Source organism: Lithobates pipiens, unplaced genomic scaffold (assembly GCF_037356315.1).
Source record: "Lithobates pipiens isolate NorthernLeopardFrog02 unplaced genomic scaffold, aLitPip1_a1.2 Scaffold_28, whole genome shotgun sequence".
In the NCBI taxonomy this organism is placed as follows: domain Eukaryota; kingdom Metazoa; phylum Chordata; class Amphibia; order Anura; family Ranidae; genus Lithobates; species Lithobates pipiens.
The window spans coordinates 123,973,858-123,989,788 of record NW_027507789.1 but is presented as its reverse complement, the minus strand read 5'-3'; the positions used below and the strand labels follow the sequence as shown (position 1 = coordinate 123,989,788).

Sequence of the window (15,931 nt, the reverse complement as noted above, 5' to 3'; positions counted from 1 at the left end):
GTTTTTATTTTATTTATTTATGGTTGAACTAGATGGACTTTTTTCAACCTGACTAACTATGTAAGAACTTTGTTTCTGTGTATAGTTTGAAAGTATATAATCTGCATGGGGCAGCCATTGTTCTGATTATTTTCAAGGTCTGCTTCCTGATGTGCAATACTACACAGTCTGATCTACTGGCAGGCAGTTTTAAATGTATGCAAGTCTATCTAATACTGATCTAACTTTAGTGACATGAATTCTGACTGTACAGTGTACTTCACTTTGCTCTCTGCTTTTTACACCATTAACTCAATAAGGCCAAATATGTTGTCATGGTTATTTAATAAGGCAGCATGAAGAATGTGAATGTGCAAAGAGCAGTAACTCGTAGCAGCCAGATTGGCAAGGTTAGAACAATGACAGATGATGGCCAATTGGTTACATTGGTGAAGGTTCCGGCCCTATATAAGACATGGTCTCTTGTCTTATGTAGGGATGAGCCCGATGTTTGAGGCGATTGTAAGTTGGACTCGAACATCGGGTGTTCGCCTGTTCGCGGAATAGCAAACAATTTGGGGTGTTCGCAGCGAAAGCTGCGGAACACCCTTTAAAAGTCTATGGGAGAAATCAAAAGTGCTAATTTTAAAATCTTATATGCAAGTTATTGTCATAAAAAGTGTTTGGGGACCCAGGCCCTGCCCCAGTGGACATGTATCAATGCAAAAAAAGGTTTCAAAAATGGCAAATTTTTCGGGAGCAGCGATTTTAATAATGCTTAAAGTGAACCAATAAAAGTGAAATATTCCTTTAAATTTCGTACCTGGGGGTGTCTATAGTATGCCTGTAAAGTGGCGCATGTTTCCCGTGTTTAGAACAGTCCGAGAGCAAAATGACAATTCTAAAGGAAAAAAAATCATTTAAAAGTACTTGTGGCTATAATGAATTGTCGGTCCCGGCAATACACATAAAAGTCATTGAACAAAACAGCATAGGATCCCCCCACAGTCCATTACCAGGCCCTTTGGGTCTGGTATGAATATTAAGGGGAACCTCTAACCAAAAAAAAAAAAAAAATTGCGTGGGGTCCCCCTCAAAATCCATACCAGACCCTTCAGGTCTGGTATGGATTTTAAAGGGAACACTGCACCAAAAAAAATAAAAATAAAATGGCGGTCCCTCCAAAACTCCATACCAGACCCTTATATGAGCAGGCAACCTGGCAGGCCGCAGGACAAGAGGGGGGTGAGAGAGCGCCCCCCCTCCTGAACCATACCAGACCACATGCCCTCAACATGGGGGGGTGGCATTGGGGTAGCGGCCCCCCAAAGCACCTTGTCCGCATGTTGATGGGGACAAGGGCCTCATCCCCACAACCTTTGCCCGGAGGTTGTGGGAGTCTGCGAATGGGTGGCTTATCGGAATCTGGAAGCCCCCTTTAACAAGGGGACCCCCACATCCTGGCTTCCCCCCGTGTGAAATGGTAACAGGGTACAAATGTACCCCTACCATTTCACAAGAAAAGTGTGAAAATGGTTAAAAAACACAAGACAAAGCTTTGGACAAGTCCTTTATTAAAAATAAAAAAAATAAAAATATCCCACAAAGTCCATTCATCTTCTTCTTCTCTCGTTCCGACGGACCGAAGAAAAAAAAAAGCTGCATACCACCACTGATCTGCCTCCTTGGGAGGCACCCGCCGTAATGACTGGCCTCTCAGGTGACAGTTCTTTTATAAGTGAGGGCGAGACATCCATATGGCTTCCCCGTAGCTTCAGAGGGTATGAGGGTAACTGAGTGACCCTACCCCCTCTGCCATGCTGCAAACCGAACCGGGGAGGTGTTCGGCTCATCCCTAGTCGTGTGCAATGAGTATGGTAGCACTTAAATAAGCGATATAGTAAAAGAAAATATAAACCAATATTATGACCTCTGTCTTTAGGCCAAATCTTTAGTTTATCTATGTAGCTAGTTCTAGCTACCATCATTTATTTCTGTGTGTGTAACAATTCCTCATCTCTTGCGTACACCTCCATCTTATTGGCAACCAGTGCTTTTTTTCTCAGAGAATAGGTGCAGGAACTCCCCCTTTCTGAACCACCCCTTTTCTCCACCCCTACCCACCTCCGAGCACTTCTCCTTGGTTCCATCCCCTACCCACCTCTGAGCACCGCTTCTTGGTTCCATCCCCTACCCACCTCCAAGTACTGCCCTTTTAGACAATACAGAACCAAGTATCAATTTGTGGTGCTAAGTAATCCGTAAAGGAATTTGGTAATTATAACAAGAAAAGCAGTAAAATAGAACCCCTGCAGTCAGTAACAATAGAGCCCCCGTCAGCAACAATAGACCACCCCATCACAAAAAATCCCCCCCAGCAACAATAGGCTCCCAGCAGCAGCAGCAGATCTCTTCACAGCCAGCATCAATAGACCCCTCCCGCAACAGTAGATCTCTCCCAGCAACAACTGACTCCCCAGTTATATAAGACCCACCCCCATCAACAGTAGGTCTTCTACCAGCAACAATAGACTTCCTCAGAAACAATAGACCCCCATGCAAATATAGATACCCTCCAGCTAGAATAGATCCCCTAGCAGTGAATATCAATAGACTCTGCAGAACACCCCAACACCACTTGCTGTCAGTGGTGAAGGTGACGGAACTGCGTTCCCCCACGTTCCTGCTGAAAAAAAGCCCCGTTGGCAACAATGGAGATCTTGCCAGATGTTCACTGGCATAGCTCATAGCACTTGAGTGGTAAAACTGTGTTAAGTCAAATTGTGAGTGCGCACGTCAAATGAATGTGGATTTGGACCCACCATCTACTGTTTGCACTTCCAGTGCTTCGAAGGCCAATTTGCAAAAGTATTAAATACACATTTTGTTGCTGCAAAAATATGTGCCTATATTATATTTTTTGTAAAGGTGAACGTAGCATTTACACATATTTGTAATGCAATTTTTGAATTCTGTATGATCACTGGTGGTCTTATACAGTGCACAATGCAAATTGAGGCCCTAGGACAGCGAAAGAGCTACTACAGATGTGTGCTGCTTGTTTTCTTTGGACAAATCTCACAGCTGACTGTCCAGCCTGTAATAGATAAAGACAATAAACTACACCTCATCCACTTTCTGCTGTAAAGTAGATGGTAAGCAATGTAAAATTCCCCAGATCCTTCCTTATTGGGAGTGTTCTTGTTCCCCCAGGACATCGCGCTAACACAACAACAAGGCACTGCCAGCAGCAGGCTCCACGGAGACCAGTAAACAAATGATGTGTTTGAAGGCGGGAGACTGCTTTATTCTGCCCTGAAATTAAACATAAAAAAAAAAAATACTGACAGGTAGGATTTTATTCACAACCTTTATTTATCTTTTGTAGCATTTGTAAAATTACACAGAAATTCACAACAAATAGTTATAGATCAAGATATTTAGACAGGTAGGATTTGTATGATACAAGAGACCCTATTGGTCTCTTCTGTCATAGCTGCTTCTCTCTGCCTGTCAGTGTTTGCGTACATTGAGCCATGCATGCGCAGCTCAGTGTACATTTACAGCACTGCTCTGTGTTGAGACGAAGGGGTTGATTTACTAAAGGCAAATCCTCTTGGAAGTGCAGTCGCTGTAGATCTGCTGATTTCTATCATCCAATCATGTGCAGGCAAAAATGATGTACTTTCCTATTAGCCAAAAAAAAAAATCAAAATGCACCAAAAATACAACACCGGCATTTTTGGTGCGGGTATATTGAAGTCTAAGGCTGGATTCACACCTAGGCATTTTTTGTGCTTTTTGCATTTTGCAGATTTGCACTACAGAACGTGTCCCATAGGAAATCATGTTAAATGAACTGTAGTGCAAATTTGCAAAATGCAAAACGCACTAAAAATGCATAGGTGTGAATCCAGCCTTATAACACGCAAAATGAAATCTGTTGCGGCGAAAGAAAATCCCTGACCATTTCCAAAAGATTTACTCGCTCAAAATGCACAGATGTGAACTAGATCCATAGGAAACCATGTTAAATGGACTGTAGTGTTTCTGCAAAACGCACAAAAAGATGCATAGGTGTGAACCAAGGGTTAGTTCTATATGAGTTCTATATGATGCCTATGTGAGTGCAATACTAGACTCATTTAGGCTGGATTCACACCTATGCATTTTTAGTGCTTTTTGCAGATTTGCACTACAGTCCATTTATCATGGTTTCCTATGGAACACGTTCTGTAGTGCAAATCTGAAAAATGCAAAAAGCACAAAAGATGCCTTAGGCACCCCACCCCTGAATCACAGTACTCTTTTCCCATCTCCGTGACTTTGTTTTGGACACATCTTCCACAATTCAGGTCCTCTTTCAGTGCTGGTTCACACTAGTGCGATGCCAGACATCGCATGTTATTCGCACTGCATTGCTGTGCAGATCACATGCGATGTCTGTGCGATGCAATTTTAGCCATACAAATTGTATGGTTGCAATTGCATCGCATTCGCACTGTAAAATAGTGCAGGACCCTTCCACACTGGAATCGGAATGGGTGTTCACACCTATGCGATCCGGTTCCTGCACCATTTCACAGTTCACACTGAGATCTGCGAACCGATCTGGGGGTGTCATTAACTTTCTATTGACACCCGCAGCGGTGTGCAGATCTCAGTGTGAACCACTGTGTGATTCAGGTGCGATGCGGGAACCGGCACTGAATCGCAGGCTAGGCCTCATCGCACCAGTGTGAACCGAGCCTCATTGGTGTTAAATGGCAGAAGGAAAAGTATAAAAAGCAAAAAGTGGCCAAATAGTTAGCATGTGCCTATAGCCAATTATCTGATTTATTGATCTGCTGATGCTAGTCATCTCCAATTTTTCATACAATGGACAATTAAACCCTGGTGATCAAAGCTGGTAAAAAGCCTGCTCACACCATCACACCTTGATTAACGAAACGCATGCTAATACACCAAGCACACTGTAATGGCACCACAATGCGTTTATTGACTGCATCACAATCCATGATGTGTGTTGCTGCTTTTGTGCCAATTTAAAATGGGTTGTGTTTATGGGGTACACCTCAATGCACAATAAAGTGCACATGGAATACCCAAATGAGACTCGTGCCAATGCCCACCCACAGGGTTGTTGATTCTCCTTAAGACATTCAACAGTGTGCGGTTTAGTCAGGCTGGGCTCACACCACTTACGTTTATCGTACATTCATCCATGTTAAATACATTTGATTTGATTTACGTTGACGTGCATTGCACTGCTATACATTGTTCTTTTATTTTTATCTACAGCAGGAACCAACACAATACATTGGTTTGAATGTACCCATAGATGTCAGCTTATCTTTATTTACATAACTACATATGTTCTTACTATCTCTGATTCATTCACAATGACACATAATGTGACGTCTATAATGCGGAAGGTAGAACTGTATCTCTTCTTGCCACCTTCTGCCATAAGCATATGATGCGATCTTTGGAGGAATACCTTGGATTCAGTATTCACAAATAGCAGGAGGTAACAAGCAGATGATAAGAAATCACGGAGAAGTGATAGGGTGATAGAAAAGAAAATCAGCTTTGGAACACAAGCAAGGAGCATTTTGACTACATCTTCGCTATTCCATTTACTTTGTGCACCTGCCACCGCTGCCTCAGCCTATCACATGGTTTCTTCCTCGCTCACGCCATTTTACCAGTATCTTTGTAGAATGAAAAAAGAGTGGCAAGGGCAACAGATTATTGCAGTAAGTTGTGCTCATGAATTAGATAATACAACATAAAAATATAGCAAAATAAACTCACTAAGTGGTGTAAGGGTAGGGTGAGATTGGGCGTGTTTGGGTCCTATTCTTAACATCACCCCCCATCTACATGTATACGTTCAGGTTCGGGCGGGGAATGCCTTGTCCCATTATGAGTGGCCCAATACAGTGACTGCTTCTTGGAGGGTTTGCGCAGGTAGGTTCAGACTAGGATCCGAACATGCCCAAGCTCATCCTTACAAAAGGGCTAATGCACATTGGCGTATTTTATTAATATCTATGCATGATCTGGCAGTAATGCCTGGTATACATGTTAAGTGTTCTTATTCGTTCAATACAGCGGGCTGAACAAACCAAAAAAAAATTTAAGCGGTTGCTATATTAAATTATTATATTATATTATATGTAATGTTAGTCCAGTGCTCTCCCCCGCCAGAACACATCGCTCAGCTGATCGAATGCCAATCGGATACTGATTTTCCAGCATGCCTGTACAACAGAAACCGGCCGTGAAATCGGCTTCTGTCGGATATACAGCTGTACACATGGGCCGAAATTTGGCCGGGTTCTACTGTCCTGGCTAATGTCGGACGATATTTGGCCCGTGTGTGTGAGACTTAAGAACCTGTCAAATCTAACGGTTGATAAGTGCTTCTGTTTAACCACGTGTTTAGATGCATAAACGTACAGATCTATAAAACTCGCCTTCCATTCACTAGCGTAAATACACATGTACACAAAGTTACACACGTGTAGATGCATATGCACTTAAATTAATAGCAATGGACACAGATTTTTCTGATTTGATTTTACACAGAGTCATTTTAACATTAGTGCAGCTAAATGCCTGGACCCACACAATACAAAATAGCTGCATTCAGAAACAAACTATTTTTACAATTTACAGATCTTTACGCAGTGTTTTTTTACATTTGTCTGCCTGTGCCCTTGAATAGTGGTACATTAAGTCCACCTTACCAAATGTTCAGTGTTTGCTACCCCTCTCTGCCAAGCCCTCTACTGGCTTCTGATTGCCCAGCAAATAAATTTCAAAATAATACCAACTTAAAAAAAGCCATATACAACTCTGCCCCCAACTACATCACTAACCTTGTCTCAAAATACCAACCAAATAATTCTTTGTTCCTCCTAAGACCTCCTGCTCTTTAGCTCCCTTGTCACCTACTCCCACACTCTTCCAGGACTTTTCCCAAGCCTCTCCCATCCTCTGGAACTTCCTACCCCAATATGTCCGACTATCTCCTACTCTGCCTTCTTTCAGATGATCCCATCTCTTCAGAGAAGCCTATCCTGCCTCCACCTAAAAAAAAATATTTTTTTCTCCATCATCTCATCCCCATAGTAATACTGTAATACTGTATCACTTGATCCTCCCCTTTAGATTGTAAGCTCTAATGACCAGGCCTTCTGGTTCCTCCTGTATTGATTTGCCCTCATGTTGTAAAGTGCTTCTTAAACTTTGGCACTATATAAATCCTGTATAATAATAATAATAATGTCGAAACCAGACAGCATAGTAAACTTGATCACCAAGGCAGAGCTGTAGTTACTATGGAGAAGTTAAGATATTATGAAATAGCCTGTTAGGGATAGCCGGAAAAGGGTAATTGAAAGGATCTTCAGTTCTTGAAGCAGCTTATGCTTGCGATTTTCAATAGCTTTTAATGCTAATTTCCATGAGTACACATCTAGTAGGAGCCTGAGATAAAAATAATTATAATAATAGCTTACTATTCATAGTCTGTGAAGAAAGCACTGTACATTATTAAACAAAGTGCCAATAATCAGAGAATTTAAAATAAAGGTGTACCTATAAAAAGAGAGTGTGAATGCTTACTTTTTTGCTGCTGAACGCCACTCTGACCAAAGGATCTGCCAACTGAAGTCTGTTCCAAAACTGACACTTCCTGATGTGTCATGACTAAGGTACCTCAGATGTAATCATAAGACCTTGCACCACTAACTGCTAAACATCTACCAACCTTTTACCCCAATTAAAATTCTAATAAAAAAAGACACAATTTTTGGAGTAAAATTGGCCATCTCAGCCCTTTATTAAAACAATAACAAAAATATAACAAACATTCCTTAAAACTGGAAACCAAAATAACACTACAATAACCAGAAAATAAGGTTTCCGATCCTTGGAGGCACCAAGTATCAAATATCCACTTCCTATCTGTGCAACTACTTACACGGTCCCCAACCGCACCACACCGGCTCAGGGACAAACCACATTTTGCAGATACCACAATTTTAATTACCAGTTAACCCACCATAACTGGCATTCCACTGGCGACTCCATATGTTAGATGGGTCCCTAATATGATAAGCACAGCGGGTTGTTTGAAAATGACTCAAAAGACTCCAACTGCAAGGGCATGAAACACACATAAGACCAACCAATCCAATGCAGGGCGGGGGGAACGTTCGTCCCCCATGTGTCTTCACCTGAGGCCAGGCACTACCTAACTTCCTCAAAAGACTACCCCTGTAGCCTCACCCACCTGCTAGCAGTGCCAATTAATTATGACGTAAACACTTAACTACAAAATTTAACTCTGTCTCTCTCTGCCCTTTGCCCCCAGCCCTACGATTATTTTTTACATTTTTTTTGCTTTGGGCCGTACTTTGTTCTGTGTTATATCTACAGCACTCAGTGGTTCCCCCTGCCAACTCCTGGGCCACTACTTTTCTCTGTAGTGACTTGCTGGTTGAAGGGAAGAACCACTGAGCTCTACAGTGGAAACAAAGGAATGACACTTCAGCAAATGCCAGTTCTGCAACAGACTTCCCCCACCAACCCATGTGTCACTGCTATGACATGTAGTGACTTGGTGGTCAATGGGTGGAGCCAATGAGTGCTGCAGGGGACATGAAAGAACAATACTTTGGGAAGTGCCAGTTCTGGAAAATACTTTTTGTTATTGTTCTTGATCAGGACAGCATTTTGTAGTGCAGGCAGCAGGAGATGTTAGTATTTAAGTATTTTTAACAGATATACCTATATTTAAAAATGTAAAATTAACAAAAAATACCTTTGTAAACCTGTCATGAAACAAATACGAGATTGCTACTGATGACCACCTTCCCAAAAATGCTGGTTGCCTGCCTATTATGTATGCAGATTAGGAAAGGTAGATGCCCTAGTGTGCATACTTGCTTTGGATCAGTTATCCAATGTATTGGAGAAAAAACTTCCAGTATGGCAGCCAGGCTATAAGCATTTTCAGAAGATGATGGATGCAATGGCAGTTTTGGTGTTACTACCACGAGATGTCACCTCCAAAAGGAAATCTTGGCTTTTGATGAAAAATGTATATACCAATTTTTTGCCATTCAGATACAGTATCCAGCTTCCTCCTAGAATGACGGACTCATTTTCTCTACACTGATGTACGTGTCATATAGAGCTTCATTGGTAGTGAGACACTCCCTACCGCCAGTCCTCTTCTAAAGGAATACAAACATTGCTCCTTTTCTCTTGGCAACATTGGATTGGCTCAGTTGGTTATAATAAAGCATGACTCTCCCATTAAGAAATCAGTCTGGGAAGACACGGCAAACAAACAGCAGGTTCATTATAACCGAGAAAGGTATCAGTCTGCAAAATTTCCTAAAATCCTTGCAATGTATATAGTTCATCTAGAGGGGATTTTTTTCAACAAAACTGAAGTTAACCTTTAATGCCCTGGCAGATTTCTTTGGTCCTGTGTGTTAACGCACGCACATTAGGTCACACATTAAAATACTTGTTGTGCTATGCATTTACCAGTGTATTCAAAATCTACAAAAACAGACTACTCTGACACAGCACACTACAACGCATGGTGGTGTTTTACCATGTAATGTGGGGAACTGCAACATACATGCGTTTGAGCTGCAGTGCCTTAGTGTGTTGGTGTGCCATTTATAATGAATGACACCACAAAGTGCTAATGCACAGAATTCAATGCCATAGACCCAGCACTATCAACGTGGTCTGACCATGGTACGCCATCATAATATAATTTGTTAATGTAGGGTCAGTTCATTGTAATGCGGCATTTGCTGTAGCAATTCTTCTTTTATTTATACCTTAGTGAATTGGGTCTTATACCTAATCTGATTATATGAAAGAAAAAAAAAACACTTTCTAGCAAGACCTAGTAACCAACATAGTTAAGCCTGAAATTCTAGTTAGATATAAAAGACAAAAATGAATGCTCTGTAATCACAAATACACTATTAAATGTACAAAATGTACAAAAATATCAGAAACACTGCGTATTGATGGTCTCAGCACTCAAGCAGATAAAAAAAATTGACGCACTATAGCAGCTATTATTAAAATAAAACCATTGATAAAGATGCAAAGATAAAATATGAACAAAATGATCCCGGCATTAACAGCGCTAGATAAAATAACTACGAGTATTAGGTGCAATTGGATGAAAAGCACACACAAACAATAATTCATATGTGAGTCCCTACAGAAGTCCGTAGGGTAGATGTAGTCCTCTGTGACCCCTCAGAATCGTAGGGAAGCCTCAAAGACTATATACCATAACTGTAAAGAAAGCTTGTGCTCAAAGTGGCCCCCGTTGGTAATGCACTTACCACAAACAGGCTAAAAATCAGCCTTGTTATCTCCAGGAACAACTGAGGAAACTGCTATTCTGGGATCAAGTCCTTCATAAAGACAGCAATGATGATATAGATTAAACCTGGTCTCTCCTTATGGTGTGGAAAAGGATCCTGCTCTTGTATATATCACAGTTATTTCTTAAGGTAGCTCACCAAATGTTGCATGCAAAGAAAGATAATTCACATAGCTTAACACTGTTTTATTTGGGGACATAACCACAACCAATAAAATTATGCTTACAAGAACATCAGATAAAAACAGCCAATGTTGAGTCTGTACTGCACAGCACACATCATTCTTGCCACTTCCTGGTGTTGCTGAGTGCGATGAGACCCGGGATGACACAGACTGAGACTGGCAGACAGGGGAGCTGCGTAAACACGCCCTAACGCGTTTCATAATCACATTTTCCTCAGAGGGCATCTGATGCAGGCCCCAAGTCTGCCAATTTTCGGATCGTTAGTATGGTGCTTTTGACAGACAATTCCGATTTTTCATCAGACAAAAGCTGAATGTGCAGACTATAAAATTTGTGTTGGATGTGAACTCTTTTAATTAGTACGGTCTTCGTAAGAAAAAAATCGTAAGAGCAAGACTACGCATGCTCCAAAATGAAATAATACATACAAAACTATTCAACACATTACATCACTTCTGAAGTTCTATTCTATCGTACGAAAATTTTCGGATAGTGAGTAGCCTCTTCGATTTCGACATGAGCCTAGCGTGAAACAAAAAATGAATGAACGGTTGTCCGAAAATCTGATAGTGTGTACAAGGCTTTAGAGCAAGAAGCAGCAAAAGTAGCCAATCGATGTGCTGATAAAAAAGCATGCTGATAGGAGGAGAAAGCAGAGAGATGAGCTCATCATTGTGCTGCTTCTCCTTTTACTGTCCAGTCACAGGCTGGGGGTCAGAGGGAGTGGGTTGAATTATGCTGGCCATCAGACCTGGTGATATTTAGTGGCAGAAACAAATAAGTACTGGAGAAGAAAGAGGTTGAAACAAAATTAGGTTGTGCTGCTTCCTTTTAATGGACTATTCATTTTTATTTTTATTTTGGGCTGGAGTTCCGCTTTAACTAGGCACAGGTCCACCAACTTTAACCTCCCCAAACCCCAGTCCTTCTGGTTCACAGAGCAATCATTATGCGCTTCCAGATGCTCCAGCCTGTGCATTAGATTTTCCACACCATTCCTACATTCAGGATAGTTGATCTTTAATATACACCAACATACTAGCGTGCATTAACCATCTGTGCATGTCACATGTTTCTGCTGCCCATAGTAAGTAGCAACCTATCTAATAAGCAAATTCACCAATGTTTTTCATTTTTATAATTAAAGACCCTGTTCACACTCATGCGGGACTGGAACATGTGTAACGTTTTGCATGTTCCTGCATGCGCAAAATGTTCTGGCAGGCATGCTGCAGTGCCATTTATTCCTAATAGCACCCCAAATGCAGCAGCTAACACACATGTACTAAATTACACCACGATGCGTAGTAACTTATTGCCATACATTGTAGTGTAATGTGATTTATTTAAACAAAAAAGAAGGCGCCCCTGCTTTTGCGCAATTATATTAAATAAGAAGACTATGGAAATAAATGGGCTGCCCTAAATACACAAAATGGTCGCAGGCGCACTGGTCAAACCTGCATAGGTGTGAACCAAGCCTTATGCCACGTACACACGATCGGAATTTCGGCCAGAAAAAGACCGATGAGAGCTTTTCATCGGAAAATGAGACCATGTGTATGCTCCATTGGAATTTAGCTGTTCCGAATTTCCGCCAGACAAAAATTGATAGCGTGTTCTTAATTTTCCCGACAGAAAAACTTTCTATCGGAAATTCCGATCGTGTGTATGCAATTCCGACATGCCAAAAATCATGCATACTCAGATTCAACTACGAGACAGAAGCTATTGGCTACTGGCTATTGAACTTCCTTTTTCTAGTCCCGTCGTACGTGTTGTTCGTCACCGCGTTATAAATGATCAGAATTTGGTGTGACCGTGTGTAGGCAAGACAGCTTGAGCCGAATTCCGTCGGGAAAACCATCAGAGCTTTTTCCAATGAGAATTCCGATCGTGTGTACGTGGCATTAGACAACACTGTCAATTTTCTATCATACAATATTTAAAAAATTGCCCACTTAGTTGAAAAAAAAGCTTTTAATATGCTTATAATATTATACAATAAAAATGTGCCAGTTACTGATAAATTAGTTATGACGATAAATTGGGCGCTTTTGTAAGACAAAATGCAGTAACACATAGTAACCTGTCAGCAATCATTTTTCTGAATGTCTAGACCTGATGCAAGGTGCAAAGTGATTGGTTGTTAGATTACTGTGCATCGGTGCTCTGCTTTAGCTTAATTGATCCCCTGGTGCTAGAAAATTGTCCCATTGGAGCGATACCCTTCTATAGTGAAAATGTCTATATGTCATTCTCTGTATGTTCACAGGACCACCCTCTAGGAAATACTTTGCACCTGAGGACTTTCACAAGATCCCCTCTATTAGAAACAATTAGTCACTGCAGGTTTAAATGGGATCGTTGTACAACTCTGCCACTGGGTATCAGCTGCTGTAATGCAGATCTGTAGACTGCAAGCAGTGTGTGTTATAAGCAATGAGCGTACCATCTGCTACACAGCCTCCCGCTGCACTAAACAAAAGATTCATCTTTTCAGCTTACACCTATCATCAATCCTTACTATTAATTCCTATACTTCCAGTGGGGCCAACACTCCCCTAACCTCAATAACCAACCCACCTCTCTTTCCTACCATCATGTCTTTCCTAAAGACATGATGGTAGCTACAGCAGTGGGTATACAAACAAGGTAGTGGAATGCTTCAGGCACTGCGGAGGTTAAGGCATTGTCTTTCATGCTGGCTTACCATAGCCAAATGGACAATGCCAGCAAAGACTGACCTTGGGCTATTGACCTCATTTACATCTTTCAGCCAGACCCGTTTCCATCCCAAAATATCAGATCTCGTTGAAGCTGAGTACCTGAATAGCGGTGTGCTCGGCACTCTGCTAATAGAGAAGATATTTCCATTACTCATCTAAAGACATGGGTTGGGTATTATAAATACCACATGGCTTATATGTGACCCATTTATGTCTCATTAGCACTGATACTGTGGGAGTATGCAGCTGTGGTGCTAGGCAATAATTGCATACTCTTTTTCTGCAAATGCGTTGTTATCTGCGTCAAGTCAACACTTTCCAAAAAGAAGTCACCTGGGCGTCCAATGGCTTGGGACAAGCAGGTGAAAGTGGGTTTTTCCCAGTATAACTGAATGGTGTGAATAAAAGTGTGAGGGGCACTTAAGTTGGCACCTAGTCTGGTGTGTTGAATTTTTAATTTTTGCCCTTTGCAAACTAAACTTAGGGCATTGCGGATAAATATATTAGATACAAAGTCCCAAATGTTCCAAATGTCACAAGTGTATTATTTTATAACTTTTTCCTTAGGCACAGAGACACACTAGTTTATATTTTAGATAGCAAACAGCTACGTAAAAAGTGAAATAACTCATAGCCACGATGAATTGATGTTCATTGCTCTAATCTAGTGGTCTCCAAACTGTGGCCCGAGGGCCAGAATCAGTCCTTTGCTTGCTTTTATCCATCCCTTGGGGTATTATTCCCTCCACTGTCAGCAACAGTGGGGCAGAGTTCCTGCCACTGACACCTACAACAGGGCAATATTCCTCCCACTGATACCAATGATGGGGCACTATTGCTCCCACTGACACAACAATGGGGCACTATTCCTCCTGCTTCCTACCAATGATGAGACCCTATTCCTTCCAATGACACAACAATGGGGCACTATTCCTCCTGCTTCCTACCAATGATGAGACACTATTCCTTCCAATGACAGAACAATGGGGCACTATTCCTCCTGCTTCCTACCAATAATGAGGCACTATTCCTTCCACTGACACAACAATGGGGCACTATTCCTCCTAGTGACACCAACGATGGGGCGCTACCCCCCCCCCCCCCCCCCCACTGACACCAATGCTGAGGCACTATTCCTCCCCTTAATACCAATGATGGAACACTGTTTCTCCCCCTAATACCAAAGAGGGGACACTGTTGACTCCCACCAGGACATTTTCTATTCCCTCTGGCCACAGTCTGACCCCTCTAAAGTCTGAAGGATCTTAAACTGGCCCTATGTTTAGAAAGTTTGGAGACCACTGCTCTAATCCAATGAAATGTGAAAGATATGGATTACTGTATGAGGAATGGTGTACCTTATACATCATTGCTGCTGTTTCAACCTGAATAAAAACAATCTACTCTATGTATTTAATTTTCTAATTATTTTACAAAACAATAAAAAATAAATAAAAAAAAATCTACCCAAAAAAACATAATAGTTCCATAGTTACAACACTTGAGCCATAAACACCATCCAAAAGGAAGTCCTAGCCAAAGACCCTGAGCGACACACTTCGACCTCTTAGAAGTTTCAATGCACTACAACCCACAAGAATATATGACAGCTCAATTATTAATAATTCTACTGCACAAGAGCCTTGTGTACATTGCGGCACTGTCTAGTGTAGGATAAACTGGCACAACATCACCAGTCGTTTGCTCTAGGTGCAGATACGGGAGAGAAGGTAACTCGTTCTATAGGCAGTAAGGCTATGGGTAGTGTTTTATAAGCAGAAATAAATGGTAGGTACGTACGGGTCCCATCAAATCTCGTAGCAATGGTATCCAGGAAAGTATTCTGCGGAGCGAGCAGACCTTTCATCACAGGCATGTTGCCACCACCTTGATACTCTCTCCTCGTCCAGAATCCTTCCGAGTTGCTGCATCAGCATTGAGAGGATGTCACAAAGTAGCCAAGACTCCCTCGTCCTCTGTCTCTAACACCCCATTCAAAGCAAAGGATGCTTCCAAGGCATTACGTCCTTCTTCTTCTGCTTCTAGACAGTCTCGCTAATTCATTTCGCCAGCAATCACAGAGATAACGATAGTCATTGTTTTTCTTTGAATGTGCCTGCTGCCTTGTTCTCTCGCTCTCCTCCTGTATGTGTCTCTTTCTATCCCTCTCTCCTCCCATCTGTATTCTCTCGGTCGCTCTCCTTCCCCCTCCCATATTGAGCTGTCCCCATCATATACCTGCCTTCTAACTCACATGGTCCCCTGACTCTCCGCCACTTGCCATTGCCTCCCTCCTCCCGTTCAGCAGCACACCTCTGTCTCTGGAGCCCACTCTCTCTGCGCGTCTATTCAGCTTTTTACATGGCTTTTTTTATTTCAAGCTGTCTCTTTATGTAAATCAATAATAGCCCAAGTTTGATGTGAATAACCGTAATCAAACTGGTTCCTGCATGCTTGGATAATAGTATTGTATGATCTCTTTATACAACATATTGTTTACAATGCAATAAGACTCAAAAAGAAACGTTCAAAAAAAGAATTGGTCCTACTGGTACAATAAAGCTGGTTTAAGGAACAGAATACACAATCCCAAAGCATG

General features: G+C 41.7%; 1 protein-coding gene across 1 annotated transcript in view; it reads right to left on the bottom strand.

Moving 5' to 3' along the window:
* KCNH4 (potassium voltage-gated channel subfamily H member 4) overlaps window positions 1-15,534 on the bottom strand; it is a 591,120-nt gene extending 575,586 nt beyond the window's left edge. Inside the window, exon 1 of the mRNA XM_077459579.1 lies at window positions 15,133-15,534. Coding sequence (XP_077315705.1) covers window positions 15,133-15,208 — 76 coding nt within the window. The 5' untranslated portion in view covers window positions 15,209-15,534. The remainder of the gene's footprint in view (window positions 1-15,132) is intronic.
* Between the last annotated feature and the right edge of the window lie 397 nt (window positions 15,535-15,931).